Source organism: Poromitra crassiceps (genome assembly GCF_964638095.1).
Source record: "Poromitra crassiceps genome assembly, chromosome: 2".
Lineage (NCBI taxonomy): Eukaryota > Metazoa > Chordata > Actinopteri > Beryciformes > Melamphaidae > Poromitra > Poromitra crassiceps.
In genome coordinates this window covers 60,327,401-60,353,372 of record NC_139624.1, presented here as the reverse complement: position 1 = coordinate 60,353,372, position 25,972 = coordinate 60,327,401, and the positions used below count along the sequence as shown (strand labels likewise).

Sequence of the window (25,972 nt, the reverse complement as noted above, 5' to 3'; positions counted from 1 at the left end):
GACTGAAATGGTCGGCACCAATGGGAGAGCTAAGTCCACCATGCTGCTAAGACAAATTCCTCGTATGTAACTTGCATACTGTGGCAATAAAAGTGATTTTGATTCTGATTCTGCTTCAACCCAGTCAGACTATTTGTAGGACAGCTCAGTGTTTTTTGATATTCACTGACTGAATAGCTGTAAACCAATTTTTAACACGATTTTAGATATTTTAGCTCATATCCTGAAACGAGATGCTCACTCCATCTACTGTACAGTCAAAATCACGAGTTAATCGTCTTTACCTTTATTGGTCTTTATGGTAAATCATGAAACTATGAATCTGTTTCAACTGGAAGGTGGAAGTGTGTTCTTTTGTCTCTCTGTGTGCTATGTAAATCAGTGATTTTCGACCTTTTTCATATCAAGGACCCTAATTTAGTCCACACCCGAGCCAGAAAGAAACAGTAGAGCAGTGATACTCAACCCGAGGCTCGAGAGCAGGCATGTCCAAAGTCCGGCCCAGGGGCCAATTGCGGCCCGCAGACTGATTTTAAGCGGCCCTCTGCTTGTGGCCTTCCTTGGTTAATCAAGGTCAATTTGCATTTTGTCCATTCACCTAACGATGACAGCACGTTCATAGAGTTTGTAGACAAGCACTAACTAATGTTTTCAGATGGTAAACAAAATCCTTAGAGTAGAATTGTATTGTGTGTGTGTCTGTGTGCATGTGCGCGTTTTAAAATATATATGACGCAAGAAGCAGTTTGCCCCACGGTATTTTCACATTATCTAAGTTGGCCCCCATTCAAAAAAGTTTGGACACCCCTGCTCTAGAGCTCCTTTATGGGTAGTTGTGGCTCTTTTAAGTCCTACTTAAAATAAAAATCTAAGAATAAATAATGGGAGGAAAGGGACTTTTTTGAGCAACGAAGCCAGCCAGACAGAGAACACACAGAAACACACAGAACACACGCACAGATGCACGCACGCACAGACAGACGGCGACAAAAACACTATCTCCTGGCGGAGATAATAATAATAATAACAGACAACACAAGAGCAGGAAGTCAACATCCATTTCTTTTATTTTTCTTATAAAAATCTAGACCTTGTGGACAGACCAGCTCACAAAAAACTCTAAATATTCAGACTCTTTGAAAACAGAATCACAACAGAGTCCGTCACCGAGATATACTCCTTTGTTCCTCAAAAACACTGCAAAGTGTGTCTGCTGTCAGCTGTGTGAGGGAGCGCCTTTACAAATGCATAAAGAAAGAAAAACACAATGCCAAAAAGGATATATATATATATCATTTATATATATATATATATATATATATATATATATATATATATATATATAAATGATAAGCAACAAAAACTTAAACAGTTTTAAAGCATTTCCAAAGGGAAACAAACAAATTATCTTATATTTTAAAGCATACATTCGTTTCCAGCAGAGACAAACAATAAAAGAAAGCACTTTGGTCTTCTTCAAAAACACTAAAGATGATTATGCTAGCATTGTCGTGTTTGTAACTCTCAGTTAGCAAAATGCCAACTTACTGCGATGTCAGTATTTGAATCATATATTCTGTATTAAACTTATTTTTTGTGTTTTCTATGGGCATCATAACACTTTATGTACCATATTGGATTTACTTCAGAAAGTGATGCAAAATGTCAACACAACAGATTGTGTTTGGAGCTAGCATTACTTCCGACACACACACACACACACACACACACACACACACACACACACACACACACACACACACACACACACACACACACAGTGCCAAGCAAGTGATGTAAAAAAAAGAAATAAACAGCAACAGACGTTTTGACATTGAAATGCAACGTAACATCTTTTCCTCTTCTATCTGTGTGTAAAGTGCATAATCTTCATTCACGTTCAAACTCGTCCCAACTGCAGTACATAGAGATAACCTGCAGGAAGCAGGCAGGGGCCAGTTCACTTCAATCAGCTAAAACTCAACACTAATGCAGCAATTTACTGCTTAGTCATAAAGCAGTCATGCTCATATCAATGACAATAATAATAATAATAATAATAATAATAATAAAAAGACAAAAAGTGATGGAACTGCCCCGTCGTACTAAAACAGATTGCAGATGATAAATAACCGGTTTAAAAAAACAAATCCACTACTTTTCTGGGACAATCTGACCTTGCCCATCACGAACGGACCAATCAGATTATCCCAAAAGGTTTCAACTCTGCCCCTCTTGCACCCCAAACTGAATCAGTCCTTCAACAGCAGGCGAGGAGCTTCAATGGTTTACATGCGTTCACATGACTGCTATATTACTTCCAACTTGGGGCTCAGAGTGAGGAATTACACTTGAAGGCTTTCTTTCCAAACTTCAACATGGCCACGCAAAATAATCCCTGATTTTCATCGCCCAAAACTCGCAAAAGACGGATGATAATATCCTCTAAAATCTTACTATGAGCTCAAGAGAGCAAAGGATTTCAATAATGTCCAATGTTTTAATTTGCTTGCCAATAATCTCGTGGCTCTTCAACTGGATTTGGGTCTAGGGCTGAAAAAGGGGGCTTTCCTGTTGAGAGAGACTCAACCCAGTTTGAAAAGTGATCTATGGATTTAGACAATAAGAACAACTCAGACACAGGAACAAGAAAAGCAGGTGTGACTCAGATCCAACAGTGCTCTCTGTGTGTAACTCTCTGTGTTATACCAGAGATGAAAACAATAGATCTGGGTCCAGGATAAAAATCCCATATTCTGTTTACATATGAAATGGATCCTGATAGAAACCGGCACTGAAACTAAAGGTTGACTCAAAGGCTTGAAGCAACCCGGGAAACTCGAGAAAAAGGCGGTTTCAGGATCCAGAGTTAAACTAACAGAATTTTGAAGCCTTTGTAGCCAAGATGCTTGTCTGTGTGAAAGCTGCCTCTCTTCATGTTGTTTTTCCATAAACTGGATGATTGTTTCATTACATGTTGGAGTCTTCTTGCATTTGAAAACAAAACTTGGGTTCAATTCTCTCTCAAGTCAGCGAATTCAGGAAATTAAGTTAACAGCTAAACTGTGATTCTGTAAACTCAGTCATTCAACGTCACTGTTACATACTTTCCCCCTTTCTTTTTGTTATATCTTAGATCGGGTATGAATCAGGAAATAGGCATTAGTAAGAAATCTATTTTGAGATAAATATTCAAATAATAGAAATGAGAACATTCATCTTTACATTCTCTGAGGATTATACGGTTAGCCGAGTATTTCTCTTCAGCAGAACAGACAGATTTAAACTTGCAGCTGGGGATATTAGTTGAAGTATCCCTTTTCTAATTTTCGGTGGAAAATATGAGGGAATCCACAACGTGATGTTAAACTTTACATACATTAAAATTTAGACGTCAGGTCAGGTCGCTAGAGGATTTCCTCGGAAACGACTGCAGACTCACCCCAACAAAATAATTTCATCTCGTTTTCAATGTTGTTGGATGAAGGAAGAAAAGAATGCTGAATTTCTTCTTGACATTAAAGTAGGTTTAAAGGTTCTAACAGGTATTTAACAGGCTATTTTTAATGATTTATTTGGAGCACAAGGGTTATGAAACTCAATCAATATAGAAATAATCATGGGACCTTTCAATGTAAGTAAAAACTTTTCCCAACAGCTGTTTTTTCCACCACTGACCGATTCACCATCAGAATGTTATTTTTTAGATCTTATGCTGCAATTCCTGAATGGGCTGAAATGAAAACAGAACTGACCCAAATGCAGCTGAGAACCTAACCCATCATGTAGACAATAATAATAATAATAATAATAATAATAATAGTAACACTTTCTTGTGAACACAGCTAAAACACAGTATCGCTTTGTTTAAAAACAAAATATGAAACAAACTAGAATTGAAATAAAACCTACAGTAGGTAAAAACACTGAGCAGGTAAATAAATAGTTTGTGAATTGCACAAAGTGAGAACGTTGAAGGTCAAAGCACTCGGATGTGTGGAGACTGACAATTCACTCAGTCATGACGTCAGTCAGTTGGTCAGTCAGTGAGTGAAGGTGAGTGGCGTTTCTCTCTTCACTGTCACGATTTGATCTTCCACAGCTGCAGAGTTAGACAAGTAAGAAAGACAAAAACAGCTTTCAGACAAACTGCTTTTCAGTTTCAGAGCTTTAACCTCACAAACAAACCGTCAGTATGGATCTCATCTGTGCCTGCAGATACTTTCTGTTCTGCAGTTGCCTCCTCTCTGCTTTAGCAGAGTAGCGGATTGACAAAGTCAGTGATTCTTAATTTGTTCATCTGTTAACGTCTGTATCCAGTGATGTAATTGTAAATAAAAAGATGAGTAAACTACGACTTCCAGTTATTGATCAAGGACAGTGACATGAAGTGTACAACCCCACATCGGTGGCTTGTCTGTGGGGTTATAGATAGAAAATACTGTAATAGGGCCAGCTGTTTTGATGTGCGGTGTACAGTGGCAGTGTGTTTTGGACTTCACACTCTTTATTCTAACAGTTAACACTTAACACTTAAAACCCCCTTCAACCTAACAAGGCAATGTGAAACAGTAAAAACAAATGTCTGACACACACACACACACTCACTCACTCACACTCACACTCACACTCACTCACTCACCTTCAGGTTAAATCCTAGCAGGTCAGATATGACTCCGGACACGGCAGACAGGATGACCACCTGGGTGATGTTGTAGAGCAGAGGATTCATAGTCAAACCATACAACCTGAATGGAGCGTCCAACTCCTGGAGAGAGGGAGGGGGAGAGAGTTAGTGAGGCTAGGGTGTCTGCACTTAAGACATTTTAATACTTTTAGCAGATATAGGAATGTTTAACTGGTTATGAAACAGTCTAAATGTAATACCGATGCCTCACATCTTACTGTACCTGCATCAGCAAATGAGACCATCAGCGAGGAGATCGGCCATTTCTATATAACAGTCTTTCTAAATGCCTCTGGTTAGGTTCTCGCATAGCGTCCGTCACGTCTTACGTCCCTGTGAAACGAGTTCTAATCTTTGTTCCAATCAGTGAATGAAGCAGTGATGTCAGCCTTATCTATCTATATCCTATCTTATTATAATTTGAGAAGTGTCTGTGTGTGTGTGAGTGAGCAGAACTTTGGCCGGCCACGGCTATGCAGTTTTACGTGCGATCGGGCTGAAACTTTCATGGAGTGTAAAGAGCACCCGTGCGGGTGACCTGATGGAGCCGGATTTTTTAATTAGGTGATTGCCCTAATTACCTAATGTAATGGAGGGCTAAGTTCAGGGAAAGTGGGCTGTCACTATGGGCCTCGGGTCAGGATGCAGAAGAATGAAATTAATGTACAGAGAAACTGCTTTCCAGATTAAACAATATTTATTTGCTGCAAGCAATCACTTTGGAAATGGGGACAAAACCCCATATTGAGAACACAGAAAAACACACATGGGTTGCCCTTTAAGTCGCCCCATGCATTGGTGTGGAAGGTGTGGACTGAATGATACTGAGGAATGCAGACTTTAAATAAGGAGTGAGGAAGGGAACTGGTGAACTTAATGGGGACAATCAGTGAGGGAGCCAACAGCTGAAGCAAATAACTAATCAGTGAGGAGTAAAGCTAGGTAAAGAAGTGAGATAAAGAAAGTGAACTAGGTGAGGAGAGGAAGTGGAAAAACTAAAGGGAATCTTCAGAACACCTAATGATGTGATGTCATCAGTGATGTCCGTGATGATGTCATCCTTCCTGGTTTTTCTTCTGTGGTGTTTTACGGCAGTTGGCATCCTTTATATTGCATTACCACCTCACCGGCTTCCCACCCGCAGACACGGCCAAATGTGTCTGTAGGAGCGTCTGAGCAAGCAGGAGGTACCGCTGCCGGGAATTGAACCCGGGTCTCCGTGGTGGTAAGCGAGTGCTTTTACCTTTACACTAGACAGACGCTCTCCTTCCTGGCTGAGGCTTTATAAAGTTCAGTGATGATGTCATCAGTGATGATGTCATGTTCCAGACCAGGGGGGGCCCAACTCACAGGGAGGTCCCCACGGGTCCGCTAGTCTATAATAAGAATGAGAAGTGTGTGCATGTGAGTAGAATTTTGGCCGGCCACAGCTATGCCGTTTTACATGCGATCAGGCTGAAACTTTCAGGCGGTGTAAAGATGGAGCCAGATTTTTTAAAGGAGAATTCAGTTTTTTTAGGGTGTATTCACACCTCTAGGTCGTTTGCTTTGTTCCGATTCAGGTAATTAATTGATACAATTGTTGCATTTGTGCCTTGGTTCGTTTGTGTTCACACAGCCACAAATCAAACGGTCCAAATAGTATTGCCAAGCCTCCTGGATTGGTCAGGAGACACTCCGGTAGGCTGATAGTCTCTCGGGATGGAAAAAATAATTCCCAGAGATTTTCCTATATGATTATACGAATGCGTTTTGTTAGACCTACATTGTAGGCTACGTCGGGCGTGCGCCGTGCGAGGAGAGAGAGAGAAAGAAAGAGGGAGGGAGGGATCGGGAGAGAGAGAGAGGGAGAAATGTATTTATTTATGTATGTATGTATTTATTTATTTAGGCTATCTATCAGGAATTTGGAGATAGAAGATCAAAGACCCTCGTAACTTCTGCTATTACTATCACGGAGACTTCAGAGGATTACGCATATGAACACCTGTCCTATCAGGAATAAAATATTCATAAATAATTTAATAATAGCCTACGGACATTTCGAGGAAGACATGCAATCAGTCTGATTGTCTGATTGAACCAGACAATCTTATCACAAAGAAGGCTGGCTCTGATGTTTTCATTTATTTAATGGATAAAAAATCCCCCAAAGTTCATCCATGCAAACGCTAGTTTCACAAGTTGCCAAAACAGGATCTGAATGAAGATGGTTTATCTTTAGCTGGTTTATCCAAAACTGCGCACCGTTTCCTGCAGTTGTGTCGGATCGAGGTCGGATCACGTTCTCACCACAAACTAACCACACCAGAGTTAATTTAAAGCGGACCGAGACCACCCTTTCTTGGCGATCTTGGTCCACTTGTTTTGTCCCCCATCCAAGTGCGATTGCTGTGTTCACACTCCCCCAAACGAACCGCACCAACGGGGAAAACGCTCTCTGTTTCGGAGCAACTGCTCCAAACGAAATAGGTGTGAATACACCCTTTTACGCTACGTTCACACAGACAACCTACGCCTTGCCTTGCCTCAACCCACGCCTATGCCTGCAGACTTTGAGCTGGGCATGAACCTATTACACGCTTTTGCGATCACACTGCACGCCTTTGCATGCTGAACCTGGAGCCGAGTCACAAGCGCCTCTCCTCTCTCCCGACTGTATTTTTTCACGTGTGGTCCAGAATTATCATGGGTAGGTCAAATAAATCTGATAGGCTATATTTAATGTTCTATTGATGCTGGATATGTATAACCAGGTCTGACTCTGACTTTTTAGAATGGTAATCTTGCAAGAATATGTGCTGGCACAACAACATTGTCCATCTTGCTTCTTCGGTCGCTATTCTCTCTCCTGAATATGTGTTTGCCAACGGGGAGAAAGCCCCATGTGATAGCCACCCGTCAATCTCTGTCTCTCTCACTCTCTCTGCTCAACACTGTTGTAGTAACTCCATTTTATTTTGAAATTCAGTTGACTTTGCCATTTCCCACGGATATTGTCGCGTTTTTCTTTCATGGCTTGACAGAAGCCTGCCTGCACGCGCCTAGTCGGCTTGAAAATAGAACTCATGCCTAAACGATAAAATCGGCAAGGCACAGGCAAGGCGTGGGTACACGCAGGGTTCACGCTCAGGCGCCCGGTGTACACAGCCTCGTTGACTAAAACGGAGGCCTATTTAAAAGCGTGGGTAAAGGCAAGGCGTAGGCAAGGCTTGGGTCGCCGGTGTGAACTAAGCCTTAGACACCCGGAACTTATTTCCAGCTTAAAATATGTTAAACTCACCCAGATAACTTTGGTTACATTTGGAGAAGATATTAACTCATTGAGTGCCAGCCACTTTTGGAGAACGGACGCTCCCAGTGCCAGAGTTTCAGAGCGTTTTCAGTGATTTCTCGAGGCCCACAGAATATTGTGTGATATTATTGTAAACACCGAACACGCACAAAGAACGATGAGACTCTATTGTATCAGCAGCAAAAAAAAGTTTATTGATATCATTTTCCGTTCTTTAGTTATCAGCCGGAGAAGATAGGTCAAAAACAGAAAAAATTGGCGTTTCCATCTAGAAGCTGAGATATTGAGCCTTTTGTGAAATATAGCATTTCAAGCACATGACTGACTCTGAAGGTAATATTTTCTGATGTGACACCTCAAAAATAGTTTACTTCAATAAAACAGTGAAAACAAAGGAATTTTGTTTGGCAAAATAATATTTTTTAGCTGCAACCAGCAGCGCTGGCCCCTGCGTGCGCAGACCCTACACCTACTTGCTGGTCTTGATTTACTGCTGGTGGGCATCAGATAGCTTGTTTGCCTGTCTCTGTCAATCGAGCCTGCTGTGTGGGTGTTGTGTGTTGTACGCTGCCCTGCGTGCCCCACCCCCCTCCTCCTCCTCCTTCGTGGGAGTGTCTCTGCGCGACTCTGAGTGTCGCTGCGTTTGCTCTCGCTCTGCTTTTGCTCCGTCTGCACTGAAAAGTGCGCTGCATCCCCCCGCTTTTTCACAACCTGTCCCGGCACCCAGCTGAGAATAATGTAACTTTTCAGAAAGAGGCTGGTGTCGGCAACTAAATCATATGGAGGGGCTATTGCAGCGGAGACGGAGGAGCTCAATTGTGGTGTCAGCAGATTGACTGCTGTTCACAGGCACAGCTAACGTTATGCTTCATGCATATCGATGCGATTTCCGTTTCCTCATGACTTCTTCTCTCTTTTCTCCTGGCCGTTCTCTAATCTGGAGAGCACTGTCGCCACCTAATGGGTCCCTAAAATAGCTTTTACACATTCGACAGCCACCATACTTTCACAGGAGATGGATCTGGCTTTGATACACGTCCCACCGTCAAAAAACGCAATTGACGACTTTAGTCGTCTTTGGCACTCAACCAGGGGCGGTTCTAGGCCGTTTTTGGGTGGGCTTTAGCCCACCCAAAAATAGTCTCAGCCCACCCAAAAAAATAGAGGCAAAAAAACTTTTTTTTTTTTTTTTTTTTTTTTTTTTTTTAAATCCCTCTCCAAATCCATGGTGGTCATTAGTAGCAGTTTCTGACTACACTCAATGCGCTGTGTGCATGTTCCCCCCCCCCCTCTATGTTCTTAGGGTGGGCTGAGACAAAAATTTAGGGGGGTTTAGCCCACCCGAAAAGTTTCTAGAACCGCGGCTGCGCAGGCGCTCCCTCCTCCATCTATCTGCCTAATCCCACATCACTTCACACAGGTCACACACACAGTACAGCAGCGAAGTGGTCCTCCACAGTCCACACAATCGTTCTCCCCACTCATGATCAATGAAACTGAGGTGAGCATTGAGCAGTCAGAGTCGTTAGTAGTTACTTAATTAGCGCATATTGATATGCAAATTAGCACGTAACGTTGTCGTAGGCTAAACAAAAGAACTTGTCGCTGTGCCTGCCAGACAAACAGGTGGACTGGAGGAAGGTAGGTAGGCTACCATGGCACCAGCCAGCCATGTCATGCTAGCTCGCAGTAAGCGGGTGTAAATGGATGTGATGTTTTTTGAGAAACATATGGGCATAAGTGACAAACATTTTCAAACGGGTCCCTTGTTATCTGAATGAAATTAAGCCCTTCAGAATCGCAAGTGGCTGCTTTACACAGCCTGTCTGATGTGATGATGACGATAGCTTAACATGCGTGCATGGCATCACTTATGTCTTGCTGTGATGTTAGTTCAGTATCTCAATAAAAGTTCTTACAGGCTTGTTATTTCCCTCTAAGGCAGGGATGTCAGAGATATGGCCCACGGGCCGGATCCGGCCCACGGGCAGGTTTCATCCGGCCCGCGAGATGTTTTGGAATATTAAAAAAAATATATATATATATTATCATTATTATTAAATTCGCACCCCATTATCATGAACTACGTGTGGCTAATAAGCAAGCTAAGAGTTCATTCATAAGTTAATTAACCTGCACTACAAGGAAGTATGTCAGTAGGTCATCAGGTGTAAACAAAGCCGCCATGATGCCACGCTGGAATTGAATCGCGCATTCAGCTACCTACCAAAAAACAAAAGAATCAACAAGATCAGGCGCGGACTGCATAATCGGGCACGTCGGGCAAATGCCCGGTGGCCTGGCCTGGCCTGGCCTGGCCTGCAAAAAAAAAAAAAAAAAAAATTGTGCCCGCAGTCAGGCCACTCACTGAACAGCAGGCCAGGCGCCGCCTACTGGTTTACTAGTGGTTTTATTACTTTATTCAGGATTAAAGTGGGTGCATCTCATTGTAAAATTGGACTTGGCCCAAATTGGGCTTCAAACGGCCCAAATCGGGCTTTTCAAACGGCCCAAATCTGGCTTTAAACGACCCAAATTGGGCTTCAAACGGCCCACATCTGGCTTCAAACGGCCCAAATTGAGCTATAAACGGCCCAAATTTTTCTGACGCCAGCACGCGCGTCGGCCCGTATCGGCCTGGCCTGCTTGGTATCTAATGCCCGGCCTGAATTATGATCCCAGTCCACCCCTGAACAAGATGCTGTCGAAAAAGAGAAAGGTTGACACGGAATGCAGGCAGTTTCAAGAGAAATGGAAAGAGCAGTATTTCTTTTGTGAAGTAAATGGGTAAATGAGTCGAATTGATTTTAGTAAAAAAAAAAATCCGGCCCCCATGAGGTCTCAGTTGAACAAATCTGGCCCTCTACCTAATATGAGTCTGACACCCCTGCTCTAAGGGAGTGCAAGGCAGATATTTAAACAGCCTTGTTTGTGTACAGTACCAGTGGCATGGGAGTAATAAAAAGGGATTAAGGACCAGGACCCCTGGTGGTCAGTAAGATGGGCTGGTTGAGCCAATGTTAAAATGATCTTTATTTATTATTTATTTTTGCTTTAAAACTATTTTTTAATTTTCTGCTTAAAGTTCATGAAAAAAGTGGCATTCTTGTTTTTTCACACAATAATTTCATAATACCATTTGTAATGCCACCGTTGTAGTGCTGTTGTTCAAAATTAAAGTACATTTTCTCAGATTTATTGGTGTCTTTCTAGTCACACAATTTAATAGTCAGTGTTTCCCATACACTGATCTATTTGTGGTGGTACACCCTACATAGATTTTGACCCCCACAAATACTGCCACATATTAATTTCAACTAGTTGACTGCAAACTCCTGCTTTAGTGCTTACAGTATATTATTATCTTGTCGGAATATTATTCCAGCCAATAAGTTAGGAAGTTCCCTTTTGATTTAATTTTACTTTTGTTTTGCCTACAAAGCAAAATGTTACTTTACTTGAAACTCCCCTGAAGTGATTTTGGTATTATTTATGCAAGCATAATTCTACCATATAGTAACCTGTATGCAGAATATATATAGTATATATAGGGAAACAATTATTTTTTCATTGCTGTAAAACCACAGAATGGTAAAGAAGATATTGATGTGTGTAGTTCTTCATAGATCTAGTCTCTTCATTTTTATCTCAAAGTGCGCCAGTTTGATCCATTTTTACTTGAAACTGTACAAAATTTTCTTCCGGGGGGGCATGCCCCCGGACCCCCCTAGGGGTTCAGTGGTCCATGACCTTTGGGTGGGCTGAGCCCACCCAAAGCTCTGATGCTAAAACCGCCCCTGCACTCAACGTTACTAAAGCAATTGACGACTAAAGTCGTCATTGGCACTCAATGAGTTAAGCCATGAGTAGAGTCCTGTAACAGGCGAAAACGGGGCATACGTAATGCTTCTATTTACAGCTTGCAAATGTCTTATTTTCTGATACACAGCAGCACATATCGTTATCATCATCATCATCATCAGTATATAAATGGGAGCTGGGGCTCTGTTTGTTTCTCTGTCTGTCCCATGTCCCACTGTGACATCATCAGTGATGTCATAAATCCCACTGTGACATCATCAGTGATGTCATAAATCCCACTGTCACATCATCAGTGATCAATGATGTCACAAAAAAGAAGTGGGAGTCTGGCTTCAGACCCCCGTCTTCAACCATGGACAGCTGTATGTTGCCAGCTCCAGGACATGTGATCTAGCATTCCTGAAGTATGCCATCAAGGAGCAGCCAGGGCGAGGCCGCGCAGCGGGTGAGCTGCAGGGCCAGCTGGGCGAGCTGCAGGGCGGGCGAGGCTGCGTAGCGGGCGAGCCTAGGAATCGAGCGCACGAGATGCCTACTTATATTATAGATGCAATGGCAGAAAATGAACCATCTTGCGTTATTTACCTTGGGTCACCCCTGGCTCTGCTGTCCGTCACATTGATAGCAGCTCCTCACCCTCCAATCCCACTCCTTGTGTAATCCATACAGTATGTTATTCCAGACCGGCTCAAATAAATACACACGGCCATTGAATTCATCGTCCATAATCTCGAGATCAGATCAGCCAGCAGTGTCCAGCATGCTACTGATCTACTGCTCTGCGCTCTGAAATCTGCACCTATCCAGAACCTTACTTCCCGGAACTCTTGAGAGTAAAAAACTGGTCCATTGGAGTGAATGGAGATGTTGCGACTCTTCTATATACACGGCTCTGGGTGAGGCTATTACTGGCCAAGCAGTAGCAAGGCCGTGTAGCTGCGTATGTGACGTGCAGTGGGCGAGCGAGGCTGCCCGCACACGCAGCGGGCGAGCGTAGGAATTCAGCGCGTAGCGTGCGAGATTGCCATCATCATAAGTATATAAATGGGAGCTAGGGCTCTGTCTGTCTGTTTGTTTCTCTGTCCCACTGTGATGTCATACATCCCACTGTGACATCATCAGTGATATCATAAATCCTACTGTGACATCATCAGTGATGCTGGTCTCATTGGCCAGACAGCAGTTGAGCTGTGGGCAAGGCCGCGCGGCGGCCAAGCTGCGAATGTGAGCTGCAGGACGAATCGTGAATTGAGCGTGCGAGATCCCTAGTTATATAAATTTGGCAATGTGGACTCTGTCTGTCTCTCTGTTTGTTTCAAGAATTTTGTCCGGCACAGCTATGCCGTTTTACATGCGATCGGGCTGAAGCTTTCAGGAGGTGTAAAGAGCACCCGTGCGGGTGACCCTAATTGCCCTAAGGCTGATTGCCCTAAGGCTGAGGCTATAGTTCAGTGATGATGTGTGAGAGAAAAATTATCATTTTTCTCTCACAGATGTCATCAGTGATGGGAGTATAAGTAGGTAGAATCGGGAGGAACCAGACGGAGACGATGGCTTCCGTCCCTGGGTTCTGCGGGTGATCTGACAGGGCTGGATTTTTTAATTAGGTGATTGCCCTAATTACGATGTCATAGAGCAGGCGAGGCCACGACGTGCAGTGGTCATCAGTGATGTCATAAGAGCCCGCATAGCGGGCGAGCTGCAGGGCCAGCTTGGCGAGCTGCAGGGCGGGCGAGCCTAGGAATCGAGCGCGCGAGATGCCTAGTGCAGTAAATAAAACCGTGGGGAGGCTCGTTGACTCAGAGAAGACCTGCCTGGCCTGCTGCGGCTCAGACAGTGGGAGCCTCAGTGTTTCAGGAAATGCAGTTTTCGTTCGAACAGGCGCCTCTGCAATCAACACAAAATGAAAGCTCCTGGTAGCTGCTTTAATTTCACACTTTGCATCTCTTTAAAGGAGCGGTGGACAGTGCACCCTGCAGATTGTCAATCAGTCAGTCAGACAGACAGACACAGACAGTCAGTAAGACAGACAGTCCAGTCCATCAGTCAGACGGACAGACTGACCAACTGTCTGTCTGTCGGTCAGTCACTGGCAGACAGTCCAGTACCTTTAGTAGTTTGGTTGCCAGTTTTAAGACATTGTTGACCAGAGTCAGCTCCTCTTTCTTGTTTGGTTTCTTCTCCATCTTCAGATACAGGTTGATCTGTGAAACACACACAAAGGATGAATGCATGTCAGTGTCAGTACTCAGACAGCGCATTAGGCCCATTGTAGGTGAATAGATGAGAGAAAAATACTCAGAACGTTGCGAGAAAACCAACAACAAAGCATTTCTGAGATTAAAGTCCATACATTTCACTGTCATCATCATCATCATCATCATCATCATCATCATCATCAGTATAGAAATGGGAGCTAGGGCTCTGTCTGTCTGTCTGTTTCTCTGTCCCACTGTGATTGTCCCACTTTGATGTCATAAACCCCCCCCCCCCCCCCCCCCCCGTGTGCGGAAATTGCATTCTTTCAAATGGCCAGTGGGGGGCGCAGTTTGTGTAGCACTCCCCAGGAACATGCATTCAACTCTATGGGAAACGAGCCAACTTCTTTCTCGTCTATGTCTTAAATAAACACTTTCCAAATGAGTTTATGGTCTTAAAAACAATTTCAAGTCTTTTTCATGCTCTCACGTGCTCCGTTTTCTAAATTATAGCCCAATTTCGAGGAAAATAGACGACAAACATCGGATAATAAGAACAGTAATACTTCCGACCGGTAGAGGCAGCAATGTGCCGCAAGGCATCTAGTCAGTGGAAAGTACACGAAAGTACACAAATAAGAAATTCGTAATGGTAAGTAATAGTTAAGGAAATTATCAGAAAATAGCGTTACTTTATGATATTTGAATAATGTTAGTAGACACACGTAACTGCATAGATACCATACATGTAACGTTCATAACATGGCGGACCATTTAACGTTATCTATACCGTTAGATAAAGCCTTAAAGTCGAGGTGAACCGGAACGGAATGCACAAGCGCGAGCATCAGAGACTGAAAACAAATTGAGAGGCGGACCATACTGTGTCGATGATTTGATTTGACAATTCTGTCGACTGGCTTTGGCATTGGTCAATCATGGCATGTTCCACCCCCAAATTGAGTGGGATTCAGCGTGTTGTCGTGCTACGCGAGTGGGATCCGCGGAGTACCAGGCAGCCACCTGCTTCGTGCGGAGCGAGCGGACAATCCGATGCATGGGTGCTGCCTGCCCGCCTGGAATCTCCGACGGGCGACCCCTGACAACCACGCTCTCAAGCGTGCGCCATTTACGCTATTTCTGTAAATACGATATTCCTGGAATGTGCGTTTTAACGAGCCAGTTACATTTCTTTGCATTCTTAGAGATTATAGTTTTTGTTTTTTGTTCATGTTTCATACAATTGGCCAAGTTAGTAGTTAGTTTATGGCAGTGATACTCAACTGGCGCCCCCTGTGTGGCCCGCGATGGAATTGCAAAAAAAAGAAAAAAGAAGAAGAAAAAATAATAATATATATATATATATATTACAGTGCACCTGAACGCAACATGCAAGATACCCGCTGAATAAGTGTCCAAATGTTCATGTAATTCTGGCCAATACTCACACTTCTGTTATAGCATTTCAGTCTGGAATATGGAATATCTTTCAATAATCTATGATTTAGCTGCTAAATTGTCAAATACTGCCATCTGCTCGCTACCCAGGTACTTATGTATGTACTTAACCTAAGTAACTATCCGGTGTGCACAACATTGTCAGACTAAACTCCGTCTGACACCTACAATCCGCTACAGAAAAATGTATATTGATTGTTAGGCCGGTGCTTGCACTGGCCTATATAACCATGTGTGTCCCAATCGCTGCATACACGACTCCTGGCACACTTTCATCAAGATGGGCTTTTACTTTGAAATTGGATTTATTTGACGAACGTCTGGTTTCGGACTTCCTGTCTGCCCTGATCTGATCTTGTTCAGCTTGACAGAGTCGCTCACGGCCGCAGAGGGTCCGCGCCCATCATGGTCCGCGCAGAAAAATAGAAATCGATGCTATCCTGGTTTTCCGGCCAATTGGCCTCGAAATATCGATTCTGTAAAAATATCTACATTTGTTTACTGTGTACTGTATAGACGGTTTTAACTTGACAACAAAAACATTCTAAATTGAACCCCCGCTCACTTCCTGTTGCAGTGTTTGCTATGGACATAAAAGAAAAAAAAACATTCAAGTGCAGGACTGACCATTCCGTGAAAACCGTCTATACAGCTGAGCGGCGAAAACAAAAGTAACGATGTCGAGTGAATATTTCTGCAGTTTGCCGAATGCTGAGAAAAAGGAAGTGCTGTGGGGTTGCGCTCTGGTGAAAACCGTCTATAAACAGTTCGGTATTGGAAGTTCCCAAAGCTTGGTACCATCACTAACTGGTCGTTGTTGTGCTTTTGAAATGAAGTTGCGGGATTCCTCGTCTAATTAACGTTACACGCGACGCAACTAATAAACAAACACACATTTCCCAGTGTCTCTGCCATCACACTGGACATCAACAGTAGCGGGAGACGTCTCCCCTTCCAGCAAATATACATGAATGTTATGCGTAAGGAACATGAACATCTTACCGAGAGGCAGAGAGCTAAGCTAAGTAGCTAACAGCTGAGCTAAGTAGGCTATAACTAGCGTGTTATCTAATAGCCGATCTGAAAAGCATGTAAAGTTTGCGGTGAGATTAATGAGAGAGTCGGTGAAAGGAGGAGAGACCCGCGAGTGCTTGTGCAGAACTAGTGCATGTTGTGTACAGCGGGTAATGAGCCGCTGTTATGAAGATTAAAGCGATATTCACGGAGTTGAGAGCAGACAAACAAACTCGCATTTGCATCCTCTCTCCAGCCTGAGCCTCCTGCACATGACGCGTTCAGGAGCCGTCGGGAAAGCGTGACATCTGTAATGTGTCACAACAAATTAAATAACCTGGGTTACCCTATACTATGTTATCATGTGTTACTGGACAGACACACTAATAACTTTTCAGTCTGAGGCATTTTACATAGCCTATAGTGTGCTGTGCCAGTGCTGCAGTTTATATTTTTCTATTCTGTTTTCAATGAGACAGGCAAAGGACCTGTCTCAAACATTGACTGATATCACAGGTTGTTGTGAAGAGTGCAATGTACATGGCTATATAATTTGTAAAGAGTGTAAAGAAAAATATTGGATTAAGAGATACATAGAGATAGCCTACATCAGTGGTTTCCAAACTTTTTGTGCCCATGGCACACCAAATGGCACCACAAAATCTCAAGGCACACCTATATAGCCTAAGTCTATCAGTGCAAAATAGCCACTATTACTCTTATCACTCTAAATGCTTTTTTATTTACTAATGTCAAATACAATTTGACAAAATATATTACTCTAGGAATTAATTTGAAACTTTGCAAAATTACTACATCAAAGCAGCAACACACCCACTTTTTGTATAGTTTTAGACTATATTTGCAATTGCAATAATGCAAAATCCCAAGGCACACCATTTGGGAACCACTGGCCTACATTATGGCGTTGTTCTATCACAGAGAGACATTCAGTTAATATGGCGTTATTCTTCTAACACAGAAACATTCAGTTAATATGGTGGTCTTCTAACACCAGAGAGACACATTTCAAAAGGTGTCCTTCAATCCCACAGTGACTGTTAAGGGTGTTACTAAACCTTGAATTTGTGAATGTGATCAACCTTGTGGACATTCTGTTTCTTATCCATCCAGGTATCGAGTATCGTATCTGTATCGAGTATCGAAGCAGATATTTATGGGTTATCGTATTGTTTAAAAAAATCCATAATATCCTGCATCCCTAAACACAAACAGGGAAAAAAGGTGGAAAATCAGATGACGGCTTATATGTGTTCTGTTGATTGTAAAAATGTGTATGGGTATACATGGGTGACGATCCCATGCACCGGCCATATGCCAGGTTTCGACCTCGCCTTATGCACCGCCTGTTTATTAACTGGCCCCTGGCCTTCTATCATTTCACGAAAGCTGCAAAGCAAGTTGAGTATCCCTGGTTTATGGGATAGGAATTCTGCCAGATGACAGGCACTAGGCACCATTTTCTACTTAATTTGGAAGAGAAAATTATCCTGAAATGAGGATTTGATTGACAGCTGCATGTCGTGATATGATTGGTTGAAATGGGGTAGAAATTTGATAGTACTAGGTGACGTCAGCAAACTGTAAATTACTGTTATCGATGAAATCTTGAAAAATGAACTTTTGATGTGAAAAAGTGTGAAAAACTAAAGAAATTAGATTTTTGTAAAAGTCATTTTCTTCTCGGTATTCAGACCCGAATTATAAATCGGAAACCGGAGCACGTTATAAATTTATAAATATAGTCACGTTATAAACAACTAACCAATGCTGGGGGTCCGTATGGAAACAGTGGTACTCAAAATGGTTAAAAGTTAAATCAATTTGGTCATTCAGTGGCATTTTACTGCCATGTAAAGTAACTAGCTAGCATTAGCCACAGTAGCCGACTACCCATAATGCATTACGGCGATAAGAGAGACAGGGCAAATTCGGAAACTCCCCTGGCAGCCGCTAGGGACAGCCGCCGCCTCTCCCCATACTTCCGTGTAGAATTAATCCATTCAACCAATCAACGATGAGCAGGAAGCGGGAGATTCAAGCCTCATTTGCTGCTATCAAATCCCAATCAGCTCGCATTGTCCAGATTTATATATACAGTCCATGCATAAATCCCACTGTGAAATCATCAGTGATGTCATAAATCCCACTGTGACATCATCAGTGATGTCATAACTCCCACTGTGACATAAATCTGACATCATCAGTGATGCTGGTCTCATTGGCCACACAGCAGCCGAGCTGCAAATGCGAGCTGCAGGGCCAGCTTGGCGAGCTGCTGAGCGGGCGAGCCTACGCGCGCGAGATCCCTAGTCTAGTAGGGCTGTGCCGATTCACTTATCTCCCGATTCGATACTATCATGATACTTGGGTGCCAATTCGATATATATTGCGATTCTTAAGTATTGCGATTCTACGATTATTGCGATTCGATATTACGATTTATTGCGATTTTTGTTTCTTGTTTTCTTTTCCTTTTTCAGTTTGTTTGCTTTTTTACACTAGAACATGGGAAAAGTTGAATCATACACTTCTAGAGACTGTATATTATATCATGAGTAGGGCTGGGTGATATAGTTAAAAAGTATATTGATATAACATCTTTCATATCAGTCTATATCGATAATTATTGATCATTTTAATTACCATTAATAAAAAACATGAGAAGAAAAAGGTTGAATTTAGCCACTTTATTTTGAACCACCTTATTTTCAAGGCACACAGGTAGGTCTAATTTGTCACACACACACATATGCTCTGAGTGCAACTGCAAGCATTATTTACAGACATGGTGACGTTTTACTTTGATGACAGCCTAGCGTTGCCAGCCTTCTAAAAGAACGTTTGGTAACGTGTATTTCAGGGTTGTAGGGTTAACGTTAGGTGAATCAGAGGTGTGGAAAAGCCTGGGTTTTGCGTTGACTTGCTTAACTACAAATATGTCATAGGCTTATGTAGGGCTGGAGGGCGACCACGCTGGGGACCGCGCGCCGTTTGTTGGGCGAGAAAAAGCCTTGCCTCGCTGAAAATGCGGTACATTTCTCCAGTACAGTTTTATATATGCATCAAGACTCCGCCCAAGCAGAAGACATAAAGTCATATAAGCCGTGTGCTCAATAGATGACACAATGAGTTATTCCTGTCCCGAAGTAAAACCTTTCCAACACTTCAACTTTGTCTCTGCTCACAGAAGCGAATTGGGCTGCGGATGCCATTCCGTAAAGTAACGTTGCAGACGTCCGTATTTGTGAAATTGGTGTCTTAACATTAAACGTTAATTTCCCGGGCTCTTATTAATAGAACACATGTTAACACGTTACGTTAACACGAATTGAAACTCACCCACATCAAATTATTTGTAACGCCGGGTGAGATCAAACTAGAGGCGTCAGCGGAGGACCAAAATGCGAGACTCATTAGCCAGGAATGGGTCTCGCGCTACTTTTGCATGCTAAAATAAAGCTGATAATGTACAATTTGATTCAAGGGGGGGGAACCCCTTTCAGAGTACAACACAAACTGTCTATTTTGCTGCAACTCGACAGTGCTGCTTATCCAGGAGATGTCGGGACTCTCAGCTCTGGATCAAACCATCGCGTCACTAGCAATTCCACCATTGTCAAGGGATATGATTAGCTGTGTGAGTGAGGGCGGGTCATGGGGCGGGTGCACTCGGAGTTTGTCGGTTAAATGATTGGCTGTTTCCCTTTCACTTGTACTAACAAGGTACATGATTGGCTGTATGAGCCACGGAGCAGAGGGAAGCGCTCTATAATGTACTGGATGAAAGTGGTAACATTTCATACATAAACAAACAGAAAAAAATGACGCGATTATCGATTCTGGAATAAAAGATTGATTCAAAAAACCGTGACATTAAAAATCGCGATACTTAAGTGAATCGTTTTTTTCCCCCACCCCTATAGTCTAGTAAACTTTATGTTATGTTTGTGTGACTATAATCTCAGAAATCTCAAAAAAGTGTGTGTGCAGTGTGCACGTGTGTGTACCTGTTCAGTGAGCAGTATGGAGGTGTTGCTGTACTTCTTGCTGGTCTCAGAACCCAGTGTGACGAACCTCAGCAGGAACAGAGAGAGACTGGAACACCAGATCACCAACTCCCAGTTATAATGACACTCCAGGAAGGTCTCATGGACATGGAGCAACTGGAGAGAGGGAGGGGGAGAGAGAGATAGCGAGGGGGGGAGAGAGTGAGAGAGGGTGGGGCAGAGAGGGGTAGAGCGAGAGACAGGGAGGGAGAGAGAGAGCAAGAGGGAGAAAGTGACAGGGAGCGGAGAGAGGAGAGAGAGAGAGAGAGGGAGAATTCATTATTATGACCCAAGATTCACCATAATATGGAACTTTCTTTCCTCTGGTTGAGATCTAATTATCAGGGCTAGAGGGTTGGGTTTCATAAAAAAATTCAATACAATACCAGTACCCTTAAAGTGATACCACTACCAATAGAGTACGTCATTCGATACCTTTTTGTTTTAATTTTAAACGTTTTGGTGGCATCTCAACTCCATCACATACACCTCATACACCACATACACCGCGCCCGACTTCACCACCACACTGACAGACAGTCCCACTTGTGCAACCCACTGCCATAGTAGTGGGCCAATCACACATCACATTAAATGTAAGAATGCTTGAGGTGATTGGCTATGAAAAAAGACACAAATAGTTTTTTTCCCCTAGATCTGTGTATAAGGATATAATCCAGATATAATTTTACTTAGAGAAGTTTCAATACTACTTGGTACTGGGTTATTTCGGTCAATACATTAAAAGGTATCGAGTACCGATACCCAGGGCCAAGTAAAGATCTAATGCATAGTGTCTCACACACACACACACACACACACACACACACCTGGGCACAGCAGATGAAGACGACAGACAGAGTGAGGAGGAAGGCCGACGACACGATCACATCCACTGAGCGCTGAGGCCCCCGTCTCTGCAAATCAAAGCAACACTAATGTTAAGAGCCATGTCCACAGGCAACCTTTTTGAGCTGCCAACACTAATTTAAGAGCCGTGTCCACAGGGAATATTTTTGAGCTGCCAACACGAATGTTAAAGTCTTTGCACACAGAATCCGTATTTTCCTCTGAAATTGATGCACGAAAAACAAAAGAATACGACCTCATTTGGGTCAATCATCATTGACGCACCGAGTCCGACAATTACGTCCGTCATTTAAGTTTTTGGACGAGGTTCGATTTTCTGCGTTTTTCCGCATCCATGAAAAGCTTTTGAGAGTTGTTTGACCACCCAGAGCCGCCCGCCGTAGTGTTGCTATTCACAATGAAAAAATGGCGTCCGAGAAGTTAATTCACTTAGTCTCCCAGCACAACTCACTTTATGACAAAGCAAGTAAGGAATACAGAGATGCGGAATTAAAAGACAGAATGTGGCGGGTGATTGCAGACCAGCTTGGAATGCGGGACGGGACGGTGTGTGTGTGAGTGAGAGAGAGAGTGAGCCTAGCTCAGACACACTGCCAGCCGCTGTTCTGGATCAATAGGATCACGGTAGTTGGTGGTCTTTTTTTTTATGTGTGGTTTTTGACGTGTACTGCGAATTTTCGCAACAAATATTGGATAATTAACGCATCGGACTCAGTGTGCAAGGTATCTGGGTGTGACGTTTTTTTTCTTCAGATGACGGATTAAACAATTCGGACTCTGTGTGCAAAGACCTTCAAGGGCCGTGTTTGTGTGTGTGTGTGTGTCTGTGTGCGTGCTCGCGTGTTGTACTAACCTTGAGGTACGAGCGGAGCGACAGCCACATCTTGATGTTCTGCACCTTCTTCAGTCTGAAATGGGGAACTTCTGACTTCCTGGCTCTGCGGGCCGAGGTCAGGTGACCAAAGAGCTTGGCAAACAGTAACCTCTGAAACATGCGCACACGCACACACGCACGCACGCACGCACACACACACACACACACACACACACACACACACACACACACACACACACACACACACACACACACACACACACACACACACACACACACACAGGTTTTAACCAAACAGGTTAAATCATAATTAATTTACATAATAGTAAGGGCATTTTATCAGATATTTGACCAATCTGCCAACTAAATTGTTAACAAGAAATTTCTTCACCAATGTGTTTCTAAAGGTGTGTAATAACATGTACTAAAAGGTTGAAATTCAACTCCCGGGGGAAACCTCATAAAAAACTGCTCAAAGTCGGGGTACCGATAACCGATTTTCGAAAATTCGAAAATGCTTAAATTGGACTTGAGTAACTTTTGAGGGGTCAAACTAGGGATTTTTCATGATTCTGAGTTGATTGCAAGCATTTATTTTTCACCAAGACCACTTCCTGGTGGAAACCCCATTCCACCCCCCCCATGCCATACCCTGCAGGGTACATGTAAATTAAAACATAGCTAAAATAGTTTCTTTATTTATTGTTTGACATGGTAAATAGGCCTAGTTATTGTTAAGTGGTGGTTGCTGTAGTTGGTTGGCATTCAAAGTGAGGAAGTTTGGAGTTAACATTAGACAGCACCACTGCACCAGACATGCTGCTGAAGTCCTACCTTGAATCCATGGGTAACATGGAGGATTCTGGACTACTAGAGCTGATCCAGCTGATTTATCCAGGGAGTACGACAGCCAGCCACATCCTGGATGGAGGGTGTTTTGACAAGGCAATCCGTGCCCACCTCCTCATTGATGCAGCCATCTATCAGCACATCATGAAACATGCCTTCACTGAGGAGGAGCTTGGTGAAATGAGGACCTTAATGGAGAAGGTAGCTGATGGGAAGATGGGAGCCAGACACACAGATCCAGTAGTGGCACTGTTTGAACAGAGGTTTGAAGAAAACTTCAAAAGACTCGCTGAAGGAGGAAGAACACCTACACTCTGGGTGCAGTACCACCACATGGTAGATGTGATCAAGATGTTGATTGAACTGAGTAGACTTCCGGTGGCACATGCTACAGCATGGCAGCGTAAAATATTGCTCTGATATTGGCCTGATAAAATCCCCCAAATTCAAGTGCTCTAGCCCAATAATTCACACCTAGTTCGATGGGAGAATGCAGGGGTGGAAACCTATGACAACGAGGTCAAGAAAAGATAGAGAAAAGAAAAGTAAGAGAGGGAAGAAACAACCCGAAAAAGAAGCCAGCGACACTGACGCTAGCATGGCTACCGCTAACACAGGGAAAGACGGCGCCCACGAGGACGGAGACGCTAGCATGGCTACCGCTAACACAGGGAAAGATGGCGTTCACGAGGACGGAGAAAGCATGACAACCACACTCGATTCTATCCGCAAAGTGATGAAAGAAGTAATGACAAAAGAGATGGACGATCTGAAGTCGGAGATGAAAAAAGAACTATCTGTATTTCGAGCCAGCTTTCAACAGGGCATGAAAGCCCAACTTGATGGCCTGACTGCGGAAATCAATCAGAAGATTCAAGTCGCCACCGGCCAAATTGAGGAAACTACCCGGCGCCTGGGAGACGTGGAGACAAACATGGCAGGGTCAGAGAAGTGGGATATCGGCGTAAAAGACACATTAATCCAGTTACTTGACAACCAGCGAGCATTGCGGGATAAAGTGTCGGACCTGGAGGGCCGCTCCAGGCGCAACAACATCCGCATATACGGGATTCAGGAGGAACCAGAGGGCACCTCCGTGCCTCGGTTCATAGAGGAACTAATTAAAACAGAAATAGGGGAATCTCTGGGCTTACAACAGGGAAACGAACTCGGAATTGAACGGGCTCATAGAGCTCTTGCCTCTAAACCGCCGGCTGGCGTGTCCCCGCGTTCAATCGTGGTTCGATTTCTGCAGTTCACGACCAAAGAGAAAATCCTGCATGCTGCCTGGCAGAAACAAATCCACATACAAAACAAGAGGGTTTACTTCGACCACGACTACGCTGAGGAGGTGCAACGAAAGAGAAAGGAATATATTCCGATTAAGAAAGTCCTCAAAGAGAAGAAGATCCGCTTCCAAACCCCGCTTGCTAAAATGAGAGTACACCTGGACTCAGGCATCGTTACCTACAATAGCGCTTCGGAGGCGGCGGAGGATTTGGCCCAGCGAGGCCTCCCGGTGAGACCAATCCAGACAAGCAGAAGGACGGAGGAGGCTCAGACTACACACACACACAAACACCCATGGACTCTAAGGACTCACAGGCCAACACACGGTCACGCACGCACTCCCCCAAACCCCCCCCCCCCTCCCCTAAACCCCACCCCCCGCAACTCCCCCCGCTTTGCAACCCCCCCCCCCCCCCCCCACCCCTCCCACGAAGAACCAAACCGGCGCCGTAATGGCAGCCTCCCTGGTGTCATGGTGTGGGTTGTCTCTGCTGGTAACCCTGTACATTTACAACAAATGTATCTGTATTGTATAATATTGAAGTGTGCCTTTATTACTTTTTCTAACTAGTAATAATGTGAATTCTGAGTTATTTCATTTATATGCTTTGTCCAATCCAAATTGCTGGCGCTGTTCAATGGCGACCCGGTTTTGCTCTCCGACTCTGAGAGCGAACCAAGCAGAATTTCGCTCGTGATACTTGTACCATGAAGTGACAATAAAGTTAATCTCAATCTCACCTCCTCTCCTCCCCCCCCTGCCACCTCTCTCCCCCCACCACCCCTCCCCTCCTCTCCTCCCCCCCCTACCACCACCCCTCCCCCCTCCTCCCCCCCCCTACCACCTCTCCTGGTCAGCTGGTCATATCAAAGATCTGCCCCACACTCCCCCCGGACCATGACCCGCTACAATTCGCATACCGCCCCAACAGGAGCACAGCGGATGCAGTAGCACACGTGCTCCACACCGCCCTGTCCCACCTGGAGGAGAAGGACACATGCTGTTCGTGGACTACAGCTCAGCATTCAACACCATAGTACCCTCCAGGCTGGTATGCAAGCTCAAGGACCTGGGACTTAACACAGCAATGTGCGACTGGATCCTGGATTTCCTGACAGACCGCCGCCAGGTGGTGAGGGTGGGGAACCTCACCTCCTCCCCACTGACCATCAGCATAGGAGCGCCCCAGGGGGGCGTCTCCAGCCCCTTCTGGTACGACCTCTACACCCACGACTGCGTGGCGGCTCAAACCTCTAACACCATCGTGAAGTTTGCAGACGACACAGCAGTCGTGGGGCTGATCTCGGGGAGCGACGAGACGGCCTACAGAGAGGAGGTGGGGGCCCTGGAACAATGGTGCCAGGACAACCACCTCTCTCTGAACGTCTCCAAGACCAAGGAGATCATTGTAGACTACAGGAGGGGGGGGGGGGGCACACACCCCCCAATCACCATCAACGGCACAGTGGTGGAAAGGGTGGACAGCTTCAAGTACCTGGGAGTCAATATCCACCAGGACCTGACTTGGGCCGGCCACACCGCCACTGTTGTCAAAAAGGCCCAACAGCGAATACGCGGACTCAAGC

The 25,972-nt window shown here is 44.1% G+C and overlaps 1 protein-coding gene across 1 annotated transcript in view; it reads right to left on the bottom strand.

Moving 5' to 3' along the window:
• Positions 1-1,405: 1,405 nt before the first annotated feature.
• The window catches only part of LOC310797533 (protein PHTF2), a 103,556-nt gene continuing 78,989 nt past the window's right edge, over positions 1,406-25,972 (bottom strand). The window contains exons 13-18 of the mRNA XM_083659915.1: positions 22,265-22,396; positions 21,372-21,458; positions 20,503-20,658; positions 13,910-14,005; positions 4,643-4,768; positions 1,406-4,102 (exon numbers count right to left, since the gene is read on the bottom strand). Coding sequence (XP_083516041.1) covers positions 4,082-4,102; positions 4,643-4,768; positions 13,910-14,005; positions 20,503-20,658; positions 21,372-21,458; positions 22,265-22,396 — 618 coding nt within the window. The 3' untranslated portion in view covers positions 1,406-4,081. The remainder of the gene's footprint in view (positions 4,103-4,642; positions 4,769-13,909; positions 14,006-20,502; positions 20,659-21,371; positions 21,459-22,264; positions 22,397-25,972) is intronic.